This window comes from Curcuma longa, chromosome 16 (genome assembly GCF_044706935.1).
Source record: "Curcuma longa cultivar G26 ecotype Majalengka, Jawa Barat chromosome 16, ITB_CL_G26_1.1, whole genome shotgun sequence".
In the NCBI taxonomy this organism is placed as follows: Eukaryota; Viridiplantae; Streptophyta; class Magnoliopsida; order Zingiberales; family Zingiberaceae; genus Curcuma; species Curcuma longa.
The window spans coordinates 7,594,982-7,616,016 of record NC_133876.1 but is presented as its reverse complement, the minus strand read 5'-3'; the positions used below and the strand labels follow the sequence as shown (position 1 = coordinate 7,616,016).

The following is a 21,035-nucleotide window of genomic DNA, read 5'->3' as shown; positions in this document are numbered from 1 at the left end:
TCCGGTGTCCCCGGCCAACCCAACCCCAACGAGTTCTGCGGCTTCTGATCATCTCGTTCAGTCATTTTTGCAAGCACCTTGTGTGCGTGCGTATCTGCCTTCAAATCTCTAGCAAATTTTGTTTTTCCTTTTTCCTCATGTTTTTTTTATTTACTATTATTTTAATTTTAAATATATGCTCTCCATTTTTATGTACGAAATTTTTTTTCAGAATTTTGATTCAAGGGAATAATTTCTTATAATATATATAAAATTACGGTTAAAAGAGATACAACAAGATTTAAATATATAAATCTTAATTAAAAATTTTTAATAATTCATCGTGTACAATTATTTGTAAATAAGCAACTTTTCTATGGATTACTTAACAACAAACAAAATTACAAGATATATTATATATTTCATATTTAAATTTTATTAAACATCACAATAGTCAAATTTACCAAAAAAAATACTCACTTTAATTAGCATGAAACTTTGCAAGTAGGAAAAGTGATATTATTATATCATATGATTGCAATTTATTTGACTAATAATTATGCATGTTCTTAATCAATTGATTTAAGTTGGATTAGCCTTGGGGCAAACCCTGGAGAAGCATCTGGGGTGCCCATTAACACCTTTATTGCAACAATGAATGTGAGACCTATTAGTACCACAGTGTAATTTTGATGTGTAATCAAATAAATTTAAAATTAGCATGCTATGTTTGATGTGTGTATCTAAATGTATATATAGACTTAAGATACATACATGTTCTAGATAACGAACCTTGGCAGAAGACACAAGCGAACGAGAAAGATGATACAGGAAAGGAAACTGATGGACTCGTGCGTCTGAAATATGAGGAGCTGCAGAAGAGTACTCCAACAAAGTGAGAAGGACGCACAGGAACGAGCCAGAAGGGTTCGGTGCATCTGAGGGATGAGAAACTAGATGGAAGACTGTGTAATGCAACCAAGACAAAACAAAGGAGGAAAATGGTCAACCCAAGGTTCACCATTCCAAGCGCTTGGAGTTGTTCCAAGTGCTCGAAATCTAGGCACTCGGATACCTAGTTCAGATCAGCATGACTGTTGCCGAGACAAATTAGGATGAAGTTCACATCAGCAAAATTCAAGCACCTGAATTATTTTCAAGTGCATGGATTGCAAAGAATCATCCAGAGCCATTAGCGGACCATTATCAAAGAGGATTGAGTTCGACAAATCTAGGAGCCTAGAAGGCTTCCAAGGGCTTAGAGATGTCACGTCAATACAACAATCAGATTTAGATAAAGATTATAAATAGACTGAAGCTCGAAGTTGTAAAGTACACATATTCAAATTCATTGTCTTTCAGCTTGTTGTAGTTTTTATGCTCAACCATTATACGAGGCTTCTCCGGCTCCGAATCATTTCCGACGAGGAGATTTTAGTGGAGTTTTCATAGTTTTTGAACTAACAACTCAAGGATTATAACCAAGTAATTTCATGCCTCATTATTTTTTATTTAAGTTAATTTTTAATTAGTGTGTATCCTTACTAAAATGTTTGTAAGAGAAATAAAGATGTTGATTTGTAAGTTGCTATTCAATTTTGACAAATGATTACTTATCATTCACTCTAAGGAAAACGTCACATTAATTAATAAATAGATCTTGGAATATTTGTTTCTTTTACTTTGACAAATCTTCAATTTGACTGAATTGCCATTCGCTAAAACATGATGCATTAATGATGTGAACACAACACTTTACCTACTTAGCATCAACCACAAGTTTCATTAAATTTTTCCTTTTTTTTCTTTGCCATTTGATTGGAACTCGGGCCTCAATTTTCTTGAATCCAAAAGAATTTTGTTCTTGTGCTTCATTCGAGTAGTTATTCACGCCTTTGCGATAATAAATTCGATACTTTGATTGTGCTTTGTTCAATGAACTCATAATTAATGTGACATCTAAAATAGAAAGAGATAGATTAGTTTAATTTGGTCTAGCTATAAAAGATCGATGTTCTTGAAGCTTTATTTATATTTTATATTCTAAGTGAAATAGTGTATTAAAATAAATGAATTAAGTGTGTTAATTATCACCAAATTAATTTATGATTTATTTGTGGAGTACAAAAATTAAATAAAGGTTTGAATTTGACTCCTCTTGAAATCATGAATTTAACATTGAATATTCTATTTTAAATAGGCTCATTTATTTATTTTTAACAAATTTATTAACTGATCATTGGAGAAATGTTAATTTGGTGCAAGGAAGAAATTAATCTAATATATACAAAGGAAATAAGTAACTATTTATTTAATTTTATATGTAAATTTATTTAGTTAAATTTTATTAATTTGGTAAAAGAAATGATTGGATTAAATTAGCCAAATTGGATTATTTTTATCCTTTAAAAACATTCATTCATTAAATTAAATATATTTATCTCCTTTTGTTTAAAAAAAATCTGAATTAATTATTTTAATATACAAATTCACTAAAATATATATATTATTTTAAATCATTTAAATTTATATTTAAAATTAAAATATGGGTTACTTATAAATTAAACTGGTATAATTGACCCTTTTACAACAACAACAACAACCAAGCCTTATCCCACTATTTTATTTTAAATGTCATTGATCTCTATCTATTATATCATCATTTATATTTAAATAAATTTTATCTTGTTTTATTGTTGCTAACCAAGTCTTTTTTGGTCTACCTCGCCCTCGTTTGATATGCGTATTTGTCATAGTTTCACACCGCCTAACTGGAGCACTTATCGGTCGTCTAAGTACATGTCCGTACCACCTTAAACGTGTCTCACGGAGTTTTTCCTTAATAGATGCAACTCCAACTTTCTCTCTAATGCTCTCATTTTTTATTCTGTCCATCTTCGTATGTCCACACATCCATCTTAACATCCTCATCTCCGCAACTCTCATCTTTTGCTCATGTGCTCGAGTCATAGCCCAACACTCAACGCCATATAACATGGCAGGTCTAACTGCCGTTTTATAGAACTTTCCTTTAAGTTTTAGAGGCACTTTACGATCACATAAAACACCTGATGCTCTCCTCCACTTCAACCATCCTGTTTGTATTCTATGTAAGACATCTCTCTCAATCCCTCCATCGGCTTGCAAAAATGATCCTAAATATTTAAAACTCTCAGTTCCCGACAACTCATCATCTCCTATTTTAATACTTGTCTCATTACGTTCAATATTGCTAAACTTAAATTCCATATATTCTGTCTTTATTCTACTAAGCCTAAAACCTTTCTCTTCTAGTGTTTCTCGCCAAGATTCTAATTTAGCATTTACTCCCTCACCTGTCTCATCTACCAATACAATATCATCTGCAAACAACATGCACCATGGTACGGTATCTTGAATGTGTCCAGTAAGTTCATCCATAATTAGTGTAAAAAGATAAGGACTTAGAGCTGACTCTTGATGTAACCCTATCTTTATTGGAAATGCTTCAGTTAATCCGCCTGAAGTCTTCACTCTAGTCGTTACTTCTTCATACATATCCTTAATTAGGTCAATATATACTATGCTAACACCCCTCTTTTCTAGAATTCTCCATATAATTTCCCTTGGGACTCTATCATAAGCTTTTTCTAAATCAACAAATATCATATGTAGATCTTGCTTTTGCCCCCGATACTTTTCAATTAGTTGCCTGAGAAGATGTATAGCTTCTATTGTCGACCTACCAGGCATAAACCCAAATTGATTTTCGGTGACCATAGTCTCTTTCCTTAATCGTTTTTCTATTACTCTTTCCCAAAGTTTCATGGTATGACTCATTAATTTAATGCCCCTATAATTTGCACAATTTTGTACGTCCCCCTTATTCTTATATAAGGGAATTAGAGTACTTACTCTCCATTGATCTGGCATTTTCTTTGTTTTCAATATCATGTTAAATAATTTTGTAAGTCATTCAATACCTTGTTTCCCTAGGCACTTCCATACCTCTATCGGGATATCATCTGGTCCAACGGCTTTTCCATTTTTCATTCCGTTTAAAGCTTGTTCTACTTCTGAAATTTGAATTCTACGGTAAAAATTTAAATTTCTATACTCATTTGACCTGCTTAAATTACCTAAGTTAAGTTGATCACCTACACCTTCATTAAAAAGTTGATGAAAATACCTCTTCCACCGCTCTTTTATTTCTCTATCATGTACTAATACCCTATTGCATTCATCTTTAATACATCTTATTTGGCTAATATCTTTTGTCTTCCTCTCTCTCACTTTAGCTATTTTATAAATATCTTTTTCTCCTTCTTTTGTATCTAATTTTCGATATAACTGCTCAAAAGTTGTATTTTTAGCTTCATTCACTGCTTTTTTAGCCTCTTTCTTAGCTAGTGTATATTTTTTTAAATTTTCTTCATTCTTGCAAATATATAATTTCTTATAGGCTATTCGTTTTTCCTTCACTTTTTCCTGTACTTTCTCATTCCACCACCAAGATTCTTTACTTGGTGGTACATGCCCCTTTTGACTCGCCGAGTATACTCTTGGCTATTATTTTCAACTTTGATATCATTTTATCCCATGTCGTAGTAGAGTCACCGTATACTTCACCTAATACTTGTTCTTCTACCTTCTTCTTAAATATGTTTTGTTTCTCATCCTTCAACTTCCACCACTTAATTCTAGGAGTAGTGGATATTTTCTTTTTATGGATATTATGCTTAAGACGTATATCCAGTACTACTAACCTATGTTGGGTAGTTAAACTTTCTCCAGGAATGACCTTACAATCTTTACAAATCTTTCTATCCCTCTTCCTAACCATAAGAAAGTCAATTTGCGATTTATTATTCCCGCTTTTAAATGTGATCAAGTGTTCTTCTCTTTTCTTAAAAAACGTATTAGCTAGTATAAGATCATATGCTATCGCAAAATCCAGTATAGTTTTACCTTCCTCATTTCTTGTTCCAAACTCATAATCCCCATGCACCCTCTCATATTCCTCATTTTTCACTCCAACATGTACATTTAGATCACCTCCTATTAAAATCATTTCATTTGATGGAATATTTTGTAATACTTCATCTAGGTCATCCCAAAACCTTGCTTTGGTATTTTCATCTAATCCTGCTTGAGGTGCATATACACTAATTACATTTATAGTGTCTTTCTCCACTACTATTTTGAGAGCTATAATTCATCCCCCTTTCTATTTACTCCTACAACTTCATCCTTTAACGAACTATCTATAATAACACCGACTCCATTTCTTGTTTTACTCTTCCCTGTGTACCATAACTTATAACCCGAGTTCTCTATCAACTTTGCCTTTTCGCCTACCCATTTTGTCTCTTGTACACACAAAATCCTAATTCTTCTCCTAATCATCGTATCTACTACCTCCATTGTTTTACTAGTAAGGGTTCCTATATTCCATGTTCCAAATCTTAGACTATTAATTTTTCTATAATTTTTATTCTTACCCAACCTATGGTGTGAGAATTTTTGCTCATTTAACACTACACCCAAGTTCTCATGGAGATATAGCGGTCCTTGCCGAGACGTTACAATCGGACCCTGCAACGCGTTCCTTCCGGGGAACATCCTAGCATTAACACAATAGTTTAATGGATCCATTCATGAGTGTTTGCCTTAGTTTAACGCTGGCTGACAACCTAACGCAACCCTCCTCCTTTATCCGGACTTGGGACCGGCAATGATAAGGTAAACTTATCACAGGCGGAGTTCCCTTTTATTTTATTTTATTTTAAATGCCACTCAAAATATTTTGAAATTTAAAAACTCAATCTATTTGATTTATTTATATAATCACTCTTTTCTAAATTTTTTTTATGCTATGGTTCCAAATAATTTCTTATTGGATAGAAATAAATGAACCGTCCATTTTTAACGGTGTAAATGAGCCAGGTCGTTTATTTATTTATTTATTAAATTTATTTAAAAGTATTTATTAAAAATCTTATTGAACTCAAGTTATTTTATAATTAAGTTATGTTGTTATTCTTATAAAAAAATTAAATTAAATATATATACAATATATAAAAATTATATTATTTTTATTTTTAATCTAATATTATAAAATTTATAAATTATTATATATATAAAATTTATAAAATAAATTTCATATAATTTAATAAAAAAATTTATTCGTAAATTATTTATAGACTCATTTATTCATGGACATCAATTAATTTTTTTATTTTATATATTCTTTCACTAATTAATGAATATGAACAAACATTATCGACCATACCAATTAAGCTTGTTCACATCTATTACATAATTAGTTACCCATCACTTTCTTTAAACACATGTTACATGCCATGAGAGCTTTGATCTATCAAATTTGCCTTTTTTTAAATAAAAATAAAAATAAAATTTCCGCGATTTTTATTCACTACCAACAACAAACAAATAAATAAATAAATAAAACAAAATACTATTTATCAATTAAAGTGGGAACGATTAATAGACGACCAAGTGTAGTATTTATTTTAAAGAGCACGTGCTTATCAACATCTATAGGTAAATAAAGTCAATAAGGCATGGATTATAAAACAAGGACACGTTGTGCACGTGAATAATAAGATAAACATACTTGTTAATTAATTGTTCTAACGTGTTTTTCCTCTTTATTTGTTCCCATTTTTGTGATGCCTAATTTGTTCGGTTGTCTTTGCGTGATACATGATATTATTGTGATGGAAACTAATACACCGAACCAGAACGGAGTCAAAAATTCATATGGAAGGGGCAGAGGAAGAAACGAAAGATATATATTTATTTTGAAAGGGATTGAGAGGTGATTTTTTTATTAGGATATCATCAAAGTTTTATATTGAAAATATATTTTAAAAATCATGAATTTATAAGATGGAAGAAATCAGGCCTTTTGGGTTGAGTCAAAAATAAAATCATAAGGGTTTAGATCTAAAATGGATAATATTATACTATTATAAAAATATGAACAAGTAGACAAGTGGTATCAGAGCCATGGTCTATGTAGAGTCATGTGAAGACCCTCAAGAAAAACAAAAGAGGTAGGAGAGATCCGGACCATGAGGATAATGATAGGGGGCTCTCAGTAAGGAGAGTTTGGACTCGGATCATGAGGATAATGGTAGAGGGCTCTCGATAGAGAGAATTTAGATTCAAACCATAAGAATAATAGTAAGGGGCCGGGACTCCCAGTGGTCATTTGTTTAAGGGGATAATTGTTGAAATACAATCAAAGTTACATATTAGAAATACATGAAAAAAATCATGAATTTATAAGATTGGAAAATATCTTTATTGATATGAGACTTTCTGAGTTGAACCAAAAAATAAAATCATGAGAACTTAAATTCAAAAGATATTTTAGCATTGTCTTTTTATTTATTTTCCATTTTTATATTTCTATCCTCTTGCACTAAAAAATTAAGAGGGAGGAAGGGGTGTCGTCGTCACCCCCTCTCCCCCCTCTGCGGCTTTGTCTCCGCACGCGAGTTAATCCATGATTATGAGAGTTAATACTACTAATAAATCTATCATTATCTTAATATTTTAGTATTAAACTTAGTTTTGACTTTCATGTCAACATTATGCGATTGATAAATGGGTAAAATTTATCAAGATTTTAGGGGATGATGCTTTGCTATGTGTGATTTTTAGCTATTAAGAATATAAAAAGCTATCTCAAATTTAAAAAATAATAATAATAAATTTGATTCTTTTGTTTTTATTATTTTTTTACATTGCAACAAGTAATGAACACTACGTACGTCTCAAATATTTGAAATAAAAAATTAAAAAAAAAAAAAGTTGAATTGCAACTTGCATTGGAGTTCAATAAAAAAGGCCAATAAAAAATAAATAAATATTACTCAATAAAAGATGTAATCTTTCAAATAGAAAATTTTCAATCATTTTGATTTGTTTAAGGGGATAAAAAAGAGATAATACACATTTAAAAATATTAATATTTTAGTTTGTCCTTCGAGTTTAGGAGTGCTAAGAGGTTAGTCATCATCATAATCTTTGTAATATTGTGAGAGTAATTTTTTTAAAATATTAATCCATGATTGCAAGGTAATTAGTCTCATTCAGTATATGTGATAAAAATTGAGAGGACCAATTAATGATAAGCAAGCAAATTAATTTAAAGATTTTTTTTGCAAGTAATAATTATATTATCATTATTATTACATTATTATTATTATTATTTGTATCGTCATTATTCTTGCAAAACAGTCAACGACCAGCAACTTACAACGACAGCCATTTTTTTTGAATTTAATTTTCCACCAATTTCGTAGTCCACATTAAATATCTTGAAATTGAAGTTAAATAATATTATTAAAATCTATTTAAAATTTGGCACAAACTTTTCTTCCTTCCTTGGCTATAAAAGCTGGCTCCCGGAGGAGGAATCAAATGCAACCACCATCTTCTCCTCAAGCTCCATGGAAGTAGAGATAGCTCCGGAGATAGGCCCCGATGCCTCGATCGAACTAGCGAACCAATCGCCTGATCATATAATTCCAGTACACGAGTCGAACCCGAGAGGGATCTTTTTAACATGGGAGGATTTATGGGTCACGACATCCACCAAGACGGGCGCAATGCGTGCAATATTGTCCGGGCTGACCGGGTTCGTGCAACCCGGCGAAGTGCTGGCGATCATGGGGCCGTCTGGGTGTGGCAAATCGACGCTTCTTGATACGTTAGCGGGTAGGGAAGATCATAGTCGTCTCATGCTCATTATTATTATTTTTTGTTGCAATTTTTCTTTATTAATATAGATAAATAATCTTATGAAAAATTGAATCTATTGAATTGTGAGTCAATTAGTGGGGAATTAATTATGATGATTAATTATTTTTAGGGAGACTTGGTTCGAGCGTGAGACAATCAGGGCGCATCTTGGTAAACGGAAGGAAGCAACGGTTGGCTTTCGGCACTTCTGTGAGTTTTTTCCTCCCTTTTTATTAGAATTGGTAAAAGAGCGACTTTGTTATTTATATTTTTTTATTCTAAAAATTGTGGGCAAAAAAAAAAAAAGGACGCCCTTTATTTTTGAAATCATCATCTCATTTTGAATTGTCTATAATTACCCAATTACTATTTATTATATTATTTTTATTATTATCTCTCTCCTATATTTCCTATCTAAATTTTAAGCCGAGCACGCGTTGTAATAGTTACGGACACTTAACTACTATATTTTGATTTGATTTATTAGATGTCCTATAATTTAATACGAGTCAAAAATTATGACCTCTTAAAATTTACTTAATGTATACATTATAGTAGTTATAGTTTCGTAGTTGCTACCATTGTGTAACAACTACAAAATCGTAGCTATTATAATTGAGTTATATATAATTATAGTAGTTATAAAACTGTAACTACTACAATTATAAATTATAATTATTGTAGTTATAACAACTATGAAATTGTAGCTGCTATAACGCATCCGATTGATTTAGAATTTAGACAAAAAATATAAGTGGGATAATAATAGGATAGTACTGAAAAATAATTATATTATTTTACAAGGAGTGAATAATTCTTTTAATAAAAAATCAAAATGGATACTTTTATTTGGGAAAAAAATATCCTTTTAATTTTTATCCAAAATTATTCTTATTTTAATATTATTATTTTTTTAACCACTATTATTAAAATAATAGTTATTTATTATATTAGTTATTCGATAACCACTATAACATATGTTAATAATATTGATCAGATTCAACTTGATTAAACATACTATACATAAAAACTTTCATATAAAATATTATTTATCAATTTAATTAAACTTACTTAAATAGATTTACAATTTTCTGTAATAGTCATTAAATAGTTACTATATTATTCTATAATGATTTTGAATTTTTTTTAATGTTATTAGTTAAATTTAAATAATATTGCATATAATATCCACGACTGAGTACGAGTCGGGATGAATTGGGACATCCAAAAATGATCTGAACGCCCCCGTCCACTCAATCACAGATGAATATCATACGGAAAGAACGCATAACATATCTCTTCCATATCAATATCTATACCTATACTATTATATTGCTACTTCAGGATTTCTATTAAACTAAGAATATTTTCGGTATAAAAAAAATATGATGAAGGTTTAAGGGTTTTTTTCCCTTTTTCTTTTATTAATTATACCTATTTTTAAACTTTAAGGGGGTCAAACCAGGAAATTTTTATTTTAATTTTTTCGAAAGTTTCTTGCAGAAGAAAAAGACAAAAAAACATTGTGGGTTAAAAGAACAAAAATTTAATTTAGTGAAATGTAGCATATGAATCCGTAATTTTGGAAAAAATTAGGGTGCGATTTGGTTTTTAAAAAAAATGCAACGGAGAGAGTTGATTTGGTCCGGTTCAATTGGTGCAGGCCTACGTGACCCAAGACGATATCCTGATGACGACGCTGACGGTCCGCGAGGCGGTTTATTACTCGGCCCAATTGCAGCTGCCTAAATCGATGAGCCTGGCCCAGAAGCGGGAGCGGGCCGAGGACACGCTCCGCGATATGGGGCTTCAGGACTCCGTCGACACCCGGATCGGCGGCTACGCCTCCAAGGGCATCAGCGGCGGCCAGCGGCGGCGGGTCAGCATCTGCATCGAAATCCTCACCCGCCCCAAGCTCCTCTTCCTCGACGAGCCCACCAGCGGCCTCGACAGCGCCGCCTCATTCCACGTCATGGACCGGATCGTCAAGCTCGCTCGCCAGGACGGCCGCACCATCCTCGCCTCCATCCACCAGCCCAGCAGCGAGGTTTTCGAGCTCTTCGATCAGCTATGTCTCCTCTCCGCGGGGAAGACTGTCTACTTCGGTCCTATTGCCAGGACCAATGAGGTATTTAGGAATCCAATGATTCAGTTCTGCCATTTGTTTTTTCTCTTCGAATTTGCTTAAAATTTGGTGAATTTAGTACGTTCCTAAAACAAAATAGTTCAGAATGTTACCTTTTGTCGGGGGCGTTGTCCATTCATGTTCAATATGCATGTGACATGGTTGGCAGGGCAAAATCATGATTTCAGCCACAAGAGGTTATCGATAAAAAATCTACTGTCATATCAAAAATACCATGTGTAGATTGAATCTGTTCCTAATTGTTTATGAAACTGATAGCCTCCCTTACCCACTCAGGTCATATTGTTCATTCTCACTCTGATTTGTGAACTTATTCTATCAAAGCCTATATAATCTTTGACTTGCACACTCTTTTATTAGACTGTTCATGTCAATTCCCATGAAAGGATTTCAAGCTATAAATCGATAATTTGGATTGTTTTACCCTACCAAGAGTTCTGATGGAGTGTTAGCAATCCAACTACATCTTAGTTACAGAGTCATGTAGAATTTTTCATTCATAGAAATGGTTTATACAGAAGATAAGTATCAATTCTATAAACATGCATGATGTCTAGACTATAAAGGTTTAACTCGGAATTGTTTGCACAGATAAACTCAAGAAAAGTTAAAAGTTTTTTTAAGGGCCCTTCAATAAAATTTTAGCAAAGCATAACTGATCATAGTATTTACCATTGACACTATTCTGCAGTTCTTTGCTCTCAATGGCTTTCCATGCCCAACCTTCAGAAATCCATCTGATCACTACCTAAGAACAATAAACAAGGACTTTGACACGGTGAGATAAATTGTTCTTATACATACAAAGCTTTTGCGATCGATTGTACTTGTAACCTTTTCTTTGAATCTGAAACTTCATAATGAACAGGAGTCTGAAGGTACCAGTGTGGAGGACACCCAAGCAAGCGCAGCCATTGATATACTAACAAATTCTTACAAACAGTCCCAAGCATGCCAAGATACAGTAAGAAGGGTAGCAGAAATATGTGCAATGGTGAGTTATTCATTGGTTATCATCAATTTTGATTCAATACTGATATTAATTTCTCGTGTAGGACGGCGCTCTGGTGAAGAACAAGAGACAGGCAAGTTTTGTTGACCAGTGCATTGTTCTCACAAAGAGATCCTTTGTTAACATGTTCAGGGATCTTGGTTATTACTGGTTGAGACTTGCAATTTATATTATGCTTGGTCTCTGCATTGGCACTATCTTCTATGATGTTGGACACAGTTATGGATCAATTCAGGTAAAGATTAAGACTCCGTATGCAAAGATTAGTCAAGTTAAAGACTCCTTTAAAGTATAAAAATTTTGCTAGCAATTTAGCAAACACAAAAGACCAAAGATTAACTGCAACAAAAGGCCTTGAATCATATCATATGCTAGAGGCAACAAATTCCTTTTTTTTTTTGGCAAAGTGATCTTTATTTTGGCTTGAATGACAAAAATAGAACAAAAAGGCTTAAATTTAGCTCTTTTGAGTTCTTCCATGGTATGAGAAGCTGAATTGGAGTTGTTAATCTTCAGGCCAGGGGTTCAATGCTAATGTTTATAGCTGGATTTCTCACCTTCATGGCAATTGGAGGATTCCCTTCATTTGTTGAAGATATGAAGGTAAAACACATTGATTTTGTTTGCTTATATATATATATGTATACATATTGCATTGGCAATATTTCAAAAACCAAGAATCTTTGAGAAAAAAAAAAGCTTCCTAAATACAGTGATTGTTTTAAATATTGTGTTTGTTATGTCAGTGCTAACCTAAGTATTTGTGGGCTAAATGAATTTCATATATTGACATCTTTTGAAATAACTCTACTGCTATTCTACAAATTCTGCTAGAATAATGTCTTGACAAATTTTCCTTTTTTCTCCAACTTTGCTAGAATCACAACTGACAACTCGTTCTTTTTGTTTCCTCCAACTAAAAGATTTTTAGGCGGGAGCGACTAAACGGGCACTATGGTGTTGCTGCTTTCGCGATCAGCAACACTCTTTCTTCTGCTCCCTTCCTGGCTCTCATCTCCTGTATTCCGGGTGCTATAGCCTACTACCTCACTGGTCTCCAAAAGGGCTTCGACCACTTCATCTTCTTCTGCTTGGTTCTCTACATGTGCATGCTTCTCGTGGAGGGCCTTATGATGATTGTCGCCAGCCTAGTCCCCAACTTCCTGATGGGAATCATCACCGGCGCCGGAATCCAGGCCGTCATGATCATCTCCTGTGGCTTCTTTAGGTTGCCTGATGACTTACCAAAGCCAGTGTGGAAATATCCAATGTACCACCTTGCCTTCCACAAGTATGCTAGCCAGGGATATTACAAGAATGAGTTCATAGGGTTGGTGTTTCCGAATAGCACTGGCGACGGGACCATAACCGGGGACTGGGTGGTGAGGAGTTATTGGCAGATGGAGGCAGGGTACTCAAAGTGGGTAGATCTCACCATTTTATTAGCTATGATGGTCTCCTACAGAGTCTTGTTCTTTCTCATTGTAAAGGCAGGCGAGAGGCTGAAGCCAATGCTGGCCGAGTTCAAGAATACGCGACGCAAGAATATCATCCAGGTAGTAGAGCAGCCCCTTGAAGAGGAAGAAGAGGAGGATATCGAGCCTACTCCTTGAAATACATTTGTTTCATCATGCTAGTGAGGTACATCTTATAGAATACCAATAACAATGTCATAAGTTGCACTTAGTTGGATGCAATTGAGCTCTGAGTAAAATCAATCTTGTATACAAATAGTGTAGTAGTTTGTAACAACTTTCTTTGCTAAAATGAATAATATGTTAAATATTCTTAACATTGTGAGCTAACATTCATGGCCAAAGTAAAGCTCAAGTTAAATTTCATTTCTAAAAAAGACCATACAAACTTATAATATAAATGCACATACCTTAATTTACAGTTTTAATCCAAGGAGAGAACTTAACTTCCAGAAATTAGATAAGGCTTGTGACTGATGGGAATTTTAGTCCAGGGCAATCATTAGTTAATGAAGGAAATAGATTGCAAAATCTCGACATTACATCATTAGTCACACATTCAAAACGAAATCTCTCTCATTTTAGAAATGGCAATAGTAAAACACTCTTTAATACTTTTCGGCTAATCGAGCACTAACTGTTCTAAGTTTCGAGTATACCTTTCCTGCTGGTGATCCTAATATAAGACTGCAAAGAGAATCTCGGGCGATCTTAATGTTCAAGAAAGATCCCAGGATGTGAATCTTACTGTCTGCGATCACAATCCGAGTTCTTGTAGAATTTTCAATAGCAAATTTCGTCTTGCCTCCCTTTCCTGATAACCGACCGATAGCCCGAGAAAGGTGTTCCCCTCGTAGAGTCTTCACGTCCTTGATCTCGAATGTATCAACATAAAGATCATCCAGACGCAACAGAGCTACAGCGTCCGCAACATCAAATCCAAGCATGAAAGCATGAACGAAGTCTGCGCTCTTCTGCAAATTAGAGATGTCTGGAGTATCTGCTCTATTTTTAAGCTCCACCTTCTTTGTCTACATGATATAACAGCCTCAATCAAAGCTAGAATGTATATGACTGACAAAAAATATCCAAGAGGAATCTCAAAAACCATTTCATAGTGCTAAAAAGTAAAGGAATTCAGAAATAGAACAGAAACTAATCTTGCTTGATGCAATTAACTCAACTAAAAACGAATGGCTTTTAATTCATTAGTGAGAATCCTAAATCTAAACATAAATAATCAACCAAAATATTTACATTTCAAGATACTTGCCAATACCTTTACAAGTTTGTATTTATTCAACAGATTTACAGCTACAAGGTTTTAACCAATCAAAAGAAGCATTTCCATTATTCTAACAATTCAAGATAAATAATAGATTGCTCCACTTAAAGTGTCAATATGTGACCAACAAAGAAGAAATGAGCACATGCATAATCAAAATGTACATATAAGCATGCGAGAAAATCATGAAGTCCTAATATTATAGGCAGATAACTTATCTTTTAGCAAGCCTCATCAACAACTGATAACTCTTAAACATGAGAAAACACATAAATTCTAATTCTAAAAACTAGAAGTCTAGTCGTTTCTCAAGTATAATATGCAAATAAAGGTAATCTTGCAAGTGATTGTAGCTTCACTAATAGTAATTTCATTGTCTAAATTATGTTAGTCCATCTGTTTTGCTAACAAATCTGAAATGTCCTACTCTAGTGCAGACATGGATAATAATTCCCAGAAACAAATCATGCAAATGACACTAGTTCAAGATTCTATGAACCACATGGCGATTGGTTTCACAAATATAGCATGTATGAATGTACTATTACCACCTCCTGACCTTGTAAAAGCTGTAGAAATATAAGAATTGGATGGCTCATATCTCAGACTCTCAGGTTCCAGCAATGAATACAAATAGCAGAACATGGCGGCAAGGATATTTTACAAAAGGAATATAAATACGATGGATAAAACAGAGAAAAGATTGGAATAAAAAAGAAGGGCATATTTCCCCTCTAACTGACTCCAATAATTCAAACCAAAAGGGAAATACTCAAATTTAGAAACATCAAATAGATGACAGGAACCACTCTGTTCTACATGGACAGCAAGGAAATTTAAAAATTTGAGTGAAAATGTAGAATCCCATCCAAATATCTTGCCCATTGACATGAGCACAAATTAATACAATAGCTCACTTCAAAAGGGTAAGTAATGGAATCAGTTCTCAGTAAAATATAAAATTTGTAGTCGATTAGTTTTCCTATAATTAAGTTCCATGAAGAATAGATTAAAGTAGTACCTTGACTTGCACAATACACTGCGGGGATTAAAGTTAAACAAAAAATTGTTTTGGTCCAATAAACCTGTTCCCGAAATTCTTCAGTAGGGCATGGCCCGCAGTGGGCAAATTTTAAAGTTCACAAATTTGAAGAATCTAAAATCCTAACCATGATAAAAATCATAATTGTGGATGCCAATATTCTCAGATCATAGGACAAACTCTAATTCCTAATGAATCGCAAGTAAAGGAAGCGAAGCGGTGGAAAAGAAGACACCGATCAAACCTTGAGGTTCATCCTTATATCTATCTTCATCTGATCATAGACAGGGCTGTAGATCTCCATCCAGCATCGTTTGAGCGGCGCAAAGCGGTGTTGCGGCACCGATACCTTCCGGAACTCAAATTTCCTGTCCGACATCTCATGCGGCTTCAAAGCCTTGAATTGGGGGCGAGGCGCTGCCGCCGAGGAGGCCGCTTTCTCTACTTCCATGGCCGACGCAACCGCTGTCTTCGCTTCCACTTTCTCCACCTCCATACCTTTGTCGCCGACGAACTACGACACCTGAAAAGTCGGCGGCAAAACAATGGAAGAGGGGGGTAGGATTACAAAAGCCTGGCCTAGGGCTAGAATTATCTATGGGCTGTGGTGGGCCTGATCTACGACCTAATATAGTTAGTTAGGCTTGGGCTAGGTAAAGCCCAAATGCTACCGGTTAACGTTCGTTGCCACTTGGAGAAAAGTTTATTTTTGTTATGCTCCTTATGAGTAAAACATAATAATTTAAATTATAGGGATAAATAAAAAAAAAACTGTGGGGGAGCAAAATGTAGGGTTCCGACCCAGTCACGGGTTCCCCTTTCTGGAATGCTTCTAGAACTATCAAACAGGCTAATTAATGATAAGATTGACAACTCCTAAAAAATCCATCATATAGTAGAGCGGGACGGAGTGACCACTAATTTGACGGATTGAAAATTTTTCAACCCAATCTAATTGAAGGTGGGCTGCGAGATAGGCGGACCAATCCACGGATCTCTCAAAAAATAAAAAATAAAAAATATTAAAATTTTTAAATTTGGATTACTGTTGAAACAGGTCAAGTTGAAAATTTCAAATTTGGATTATAATTTAGACGAATCAAGGTCACTAGTCTATTGAGTTTTCACTTTCATTTTAAATTTTAAAGAAAAAATTAACTTTTCGCGGGTCAATCCACGTGGGTTGCGAGCCTAGGGGGTAAACTCACCTTAATCCACTTTAAAATGGGTTGGTAAAATTTCAGTACAACCCACCTAAATTGTTTGACAGGGCAAACCAATCCGACGGACCTAATCCAACTTGACGGTTCTAAGCGCTTTCAGCGATGAGTCAATGATTAAGAGAAATGGTAAGCCATGCCCTTTTCTTATGCTTCCTTCAAGTTTAAGCTAGTTCTCTGCACTAATAGTGATAGGAATCCACATCCTATCTCATAGAAAAATAAAGAAACAGATGGAAAAAAGATGAGTCGGGCAGTTAAGTATGTGGAGGAGGCTCAGTCCGCTTAACGCAAGGACACTGACTCCCACCAGCACAACGTACCGAGCCGCAACTCCTCATCGTTGAGTCGAACCGATAAAAGACCTTTGCCGCAACCCCTACGGGAGCCTGACTATGAAGCCCCTACAGCACCTCCCAAATCCAGCCACCGCTCCATTCAAGCGGCAGATACTCGGCCTAGTCAGCCTGCTGGTGTCTCACGATGGCTTCCCCGTTTTTGCTCTTACCATCAGTCCCGAAGTCACGCCACTCATAAATGTCATCAATACGCCAGAGAGCTTTGCCGAGCGGCCGAATAGCGTGCTCAGAAGCCATCCCCTATCCCGAAACCTTGAAGAACTCTAGAGGGACGGCCTGTTTGGAAGTCATCACCTCCTTCACCCTGCTCAACCCACCAGCGAGATCGTTCTCCTTGACGGGCTATCCCTCCCACGCGGTCAGGGACCACTCACGGGCCCTGGATAGCTCATCCCAGAGATGTGCAATATGATAACGCTCCCCGTAGCGATATCCATATGATCACAGGAGGAGTAACAGACGAAGCTTCTCACCGAGCCCCAAAAGGCTCATAGCCGACAACTTCAAGTATGCGGAGTCAGTAAAGACAAGCGAGAAGACGACCCTACCATTGGCTTCGGACCACAGGACTTAGAGGGGATAGAGGTCCCTCATGACGATGCTTTAGTTATCCGCGCCACCATCGCTAACTATAATGTAACCAGAGTCTTCATCAACACAGGCATCTTAGTCAACATCATCTCAAGAAAGCCTTTGATCAGATGCAGATCGATGAAGTAACCCCGCTCTTAGAGAGACTGCATCAATCGACTGATGATGTATAAAAAGAAAAGAAAGAAGTTTAAAAGAAAGATTGAAAGAAAGAAAAGTAAACATGTTTAGTATAGGTAATAATTGAGCATGATAGAATTTTAAATTATTACTAAATAGAGTAGTAATTCAATTAACAAAAGTAAGTAAAGTATAGTAAGTAACCTCGCTCTTAGAGAGACAGAAGGATAGGTGTTATAGATGAGGCAACTTGCAACCGATGGCCACATCGCTGTTCGGATTCACGGAGAATGAAGTTCGGCGGAGAACGTCGACGGAGGACGCGTCGATTTAGGCCTTGGCTTTCCAGATGTTGTGCTTCCAGGACATCACTAGCGGCGATCCTCCCAGCAATTCCATGTAAAGGGCGAAATGGCACTCCTTCAATTTCATCGATCGAGAACCTTCGATCCCAAGAAAATAGATTGCGTACAGAGGTAACTCGTTTTAACCTTGGACGAGCGTGTCGGGGGGCAAATGGAAGCTTTTGCTGAAGAACCACGACCGACTTCGCCATTATCTCTTGCACCGGAAGATTTGTCGAGTCGATCGAGGACAATCATGAAACTTGTTTTCTGGTGTCGAGCGATCGAGAGAGTCGGTGTGAAAAGTTGATGAACTTGCTTCTACTGTCTGTTTGATTGGAAAAAAAGTCAGTTAAGGGGAAGCAAGCTGCGGTGCTAAACATGCACAGTGCTACAGGTCTGGCTGCACTTCATCTGGATCACCAAATGCGAGAAGATCTTTCAAGGTGCTGAGATAGAAGTGCCAGCTTCCCTAGCTTCAATTGTAGATAAATTAACTATATATATAAATGTACGATCGAATGAAGTGCCAGGCCAGCCGATAGTAGTATCTCAGGCAATCAGATGTAGCTAGAGTTGTGATTTATAGGCGTATGAACATCAATTTTTTTTTAATAAAAAAAACTTATTTATTTTCATTCATTAAATTCCAATGAAAACACAAATTTAATATAATAAACAAAAAAGATTTCAATGTTCCAAATGAAAAGCAAAAAAAAACCTAGCCAATATCTACCTAGTATCTTATAAAATTCACTAAATTTAATCTTGTTTTCGCAACGGAGAGCTATAAAAGGATTCAATATATCGGGCGAACTCATTTGGAAGTATTCCTAACCGCTGCCTCAAATTCCTTAAAACCTCCCCATTTAATATAAACTTTGTCACCATCTCCTCATTAGAATCTGTTTTCTTCTCTTTGCACCTGATTATCTCTTTATCTCCCTCGGTGGTCGGGTCGAATCTTAAATCGTCATCGTCGTCTAATAATAAGCATTCCCTGCAGCGTCGAATCACACTGTTGTATTCCTCCTTGCTTTGCCAAAACTTGTCAATGGAACTTCCCTGACATGTGTCCTGCCCCAAATCCGGTATCTCAAGCCACGTGTCGGTAGCCACGTCGTACACGAGCGCCGATCGCAGCTTTTTGCCTTCGACGTCAATCCCGCCGATGACTAACACCTTCCCTCCGTCCATCAAGACATTTCTGCAGAAACATCGCTCTGGCGCCGGGTTTGGAGCGCCTGGGCGCCAGGCCCCGGAGAGTAGGTCGTAGATGTTGACCTCACCAGTACGGCGATTTTCCCTTGCGTCCCATCCACCTATCACCACCAGCTCTCGCCCGACGACCGCAGCATCGCTGACGCCCATCCTGAGCTCGGGGTCGGGGCGGTCGAAGGGCAGCGGGCGACCGGGGGCTAGCTGCCGCATGGTGCATACGTCCGTGTCAGGCTCGTATAGGGCTAGGTGACACTTACCCATGGTGTGCGGGAGCTTGCCCCGGAGGAGCAACGAGATGACGCGAGGGGCGAGGCCGGCAGACCTGCGGATGCGGTAGAAGGACGGCGAGTCGAGCTCGTGCTTCCACCGCTTGCAGACGGTCCGAGCGTTGAGGATGGCGTGGAAGGGGAGGCGGAGGAGGCACTGAAGAGCGATGCAGTCCGGCAGCCCTGGAATTAACTCCTTCGTGCTCATGATTAGTTGGGCACGGGAACGCTTCATGGCCGGAACGGTCGGAACGGGATCGGAATGATGATTGCCGACAGAGAAATCGAAGAGCGACGGCGTTGAGGACGCTCCCCGGCGTGGCCTGATCGGGCTGCTCACGGGCGCGGGCACGAATAGCGGCGGAGGGATGCGCACGCGAAGGCACCGACTGTTTAGGGGTAAGGGAATAAACAATTTTCTCAATCTAACTCTTGTGGTATATATAGATAGTTTCTACATGATTTTGACAAAGTCTAAAGGATTTATTCTATTAAAATATAATAAAAATTATTTTATTTTATTTTAAATCTAATAAATTTTATATAATCATGTAAATTTATTTTTTAATAAATTTATTGATCCATCCGCGCTAGGTCCACTGTCGATGATATAAAACAATATCACTCGGGCATAAACAGATAAGCTACACGGACTCCCCCAACTTATACAGGGGAAGAAATTTTCAGATATGACATTTGAATAGAGGTTATAGAGAAAGTGTAGGAAGAAGGAAATTCATCAAGGAAGAAGAGGAGCCGTCTTTAGATTTAAACAAAAATAATTTTTATTCAAATCAAAATCAAACTTCATATATTTTTTATAAGAGTCCTAACCAATTTAAATAACTTAAGAAATAAGAAAAAGTTACAACAAAAAATCTAAACTCACGTCTAGAAATGAAAATTAATTGAAAAAAAATAAAATTCAAATTATTATTTTTTTAAAATTAATCCTACAAATTAAGAAAAAGTTAAAAGATGAAATTTAAAGTTTTAGCAATTCGGTTTGCATGAATCAGAGTGTCGTAATACGCCTGTCACTGCAAAAAAAAAAACACATCGATTAACGACCGATTTTTCGGTCGCTAAATCTGATTAACGACCGATTAGCGACCAATTCAAAAAATCATAAAAAAATTCATCGTAATTGGATTTAGCGATTGAAATCGAAATCGATCACTAATTAGCGATCGATTTTGATTTCGGTCGCTAATTTTAGAG

The 21,035-nt window shown here is 35.9% G+C and overlaps 2 protein-coding genes across 2 annotated transcripts; one reads left to right on the top strand and one right to left on the bottom strand.

Moving 5' to 3' along the window:
• Positions 1-8,431: 8,431 nt before the first annotated feature.
• Positions 8,432-13,683, top strand: LOC141847646 (ABC transporter G family member 1-like). Its single transcript, XM_074735700.1, has 8 exons — positions 8,432-8,709; positions 8,864-8,943; positions 10,397-10,861; positions 11,571-11,657; positions 11,748-11,873; positions 11,935-12,126; positions 12,408-12,494; positions 12,815-13,683. The coding sequence occupies exons 1-8, from the start codon at positions 8,442-8,444 to the stop codon at positions 13,502-13,504; spliced, it is 1,995 nt and encodes a 664-aa protein (XP_074591801.1). The 5' UTR covers positions 8,432-8,441; the 3' UTR covers positions 13,505-13,683.
• A 185-nt stretch (positions 13,684-13,868) lies between these two features.
• LOC141847648 (pre-rRNA-processing protein PNO1-like) lies at positions 13,869-16,239 on the bottom strand. The gene is made up of 2 exons (XM_074735701.1): positions 15,938-16,239; positions 13,869-14,397 (listed from the first exon to the last, which is right to left on the bottom strand). The coding sequence occupies exons 1-2, from the start codon at positions 16,187-16,189 to the stop codon at positions 13,975-13,977; spliced, it is 675 nt and encodes a 224-aa protein (XP_074591802.1). The 5' UTR covers positions 16,190-16,239; the 3' UTR covers positions 13,869-13,974.
• Between the last annotated feature and the right edge of the window lie 4,796 nt (positions 16,240-21,035).

What these genes read in the sequence shown, in the direction of transcription:
- LOC141847646 (XM_074735700.1), top strand. Translation starts at nt 8,442, where the DNA reads ATGGAAGTAGAGATAGCTCCGGAGATAGGCCCCGATGCCTCGATCGAA. An exon ending in TAAACAAGGACTTTGACACG is followed by an intron (nt 11,658 to 11,747) that starts GTGAGATAAATT and finishes CATAATGAACAG; the next exon opens with GAGTCTGAAGGTACCAGTGT. An exon ending in TAGCAGAAATATGTGCAATG is followed by an intron (nt 11,874 to 11,934) that starts GTGAGTTATTCA and finishes TTTCTCGTGTAG; the next exon opens with GACGGCGCTCTGGTGAAGAA.
- LOC141847648 (XM_074735701.1), bottom strand. Translation starts at nt 16,189, where the DNA reads ATGGAGGTGGAGAAAGTGGAAGCGAAGACAGCGGTTGCGTCGGCCATG. An exon ending in ATATAAGGATGAACCTCAAG is followed by an intron (nt 14,398 to 15,937) that starts GTTTGATCGGTG and finishes TATATCATGTAG; the next exon opens with ACAAAGAAGGTGGAGCTTAA.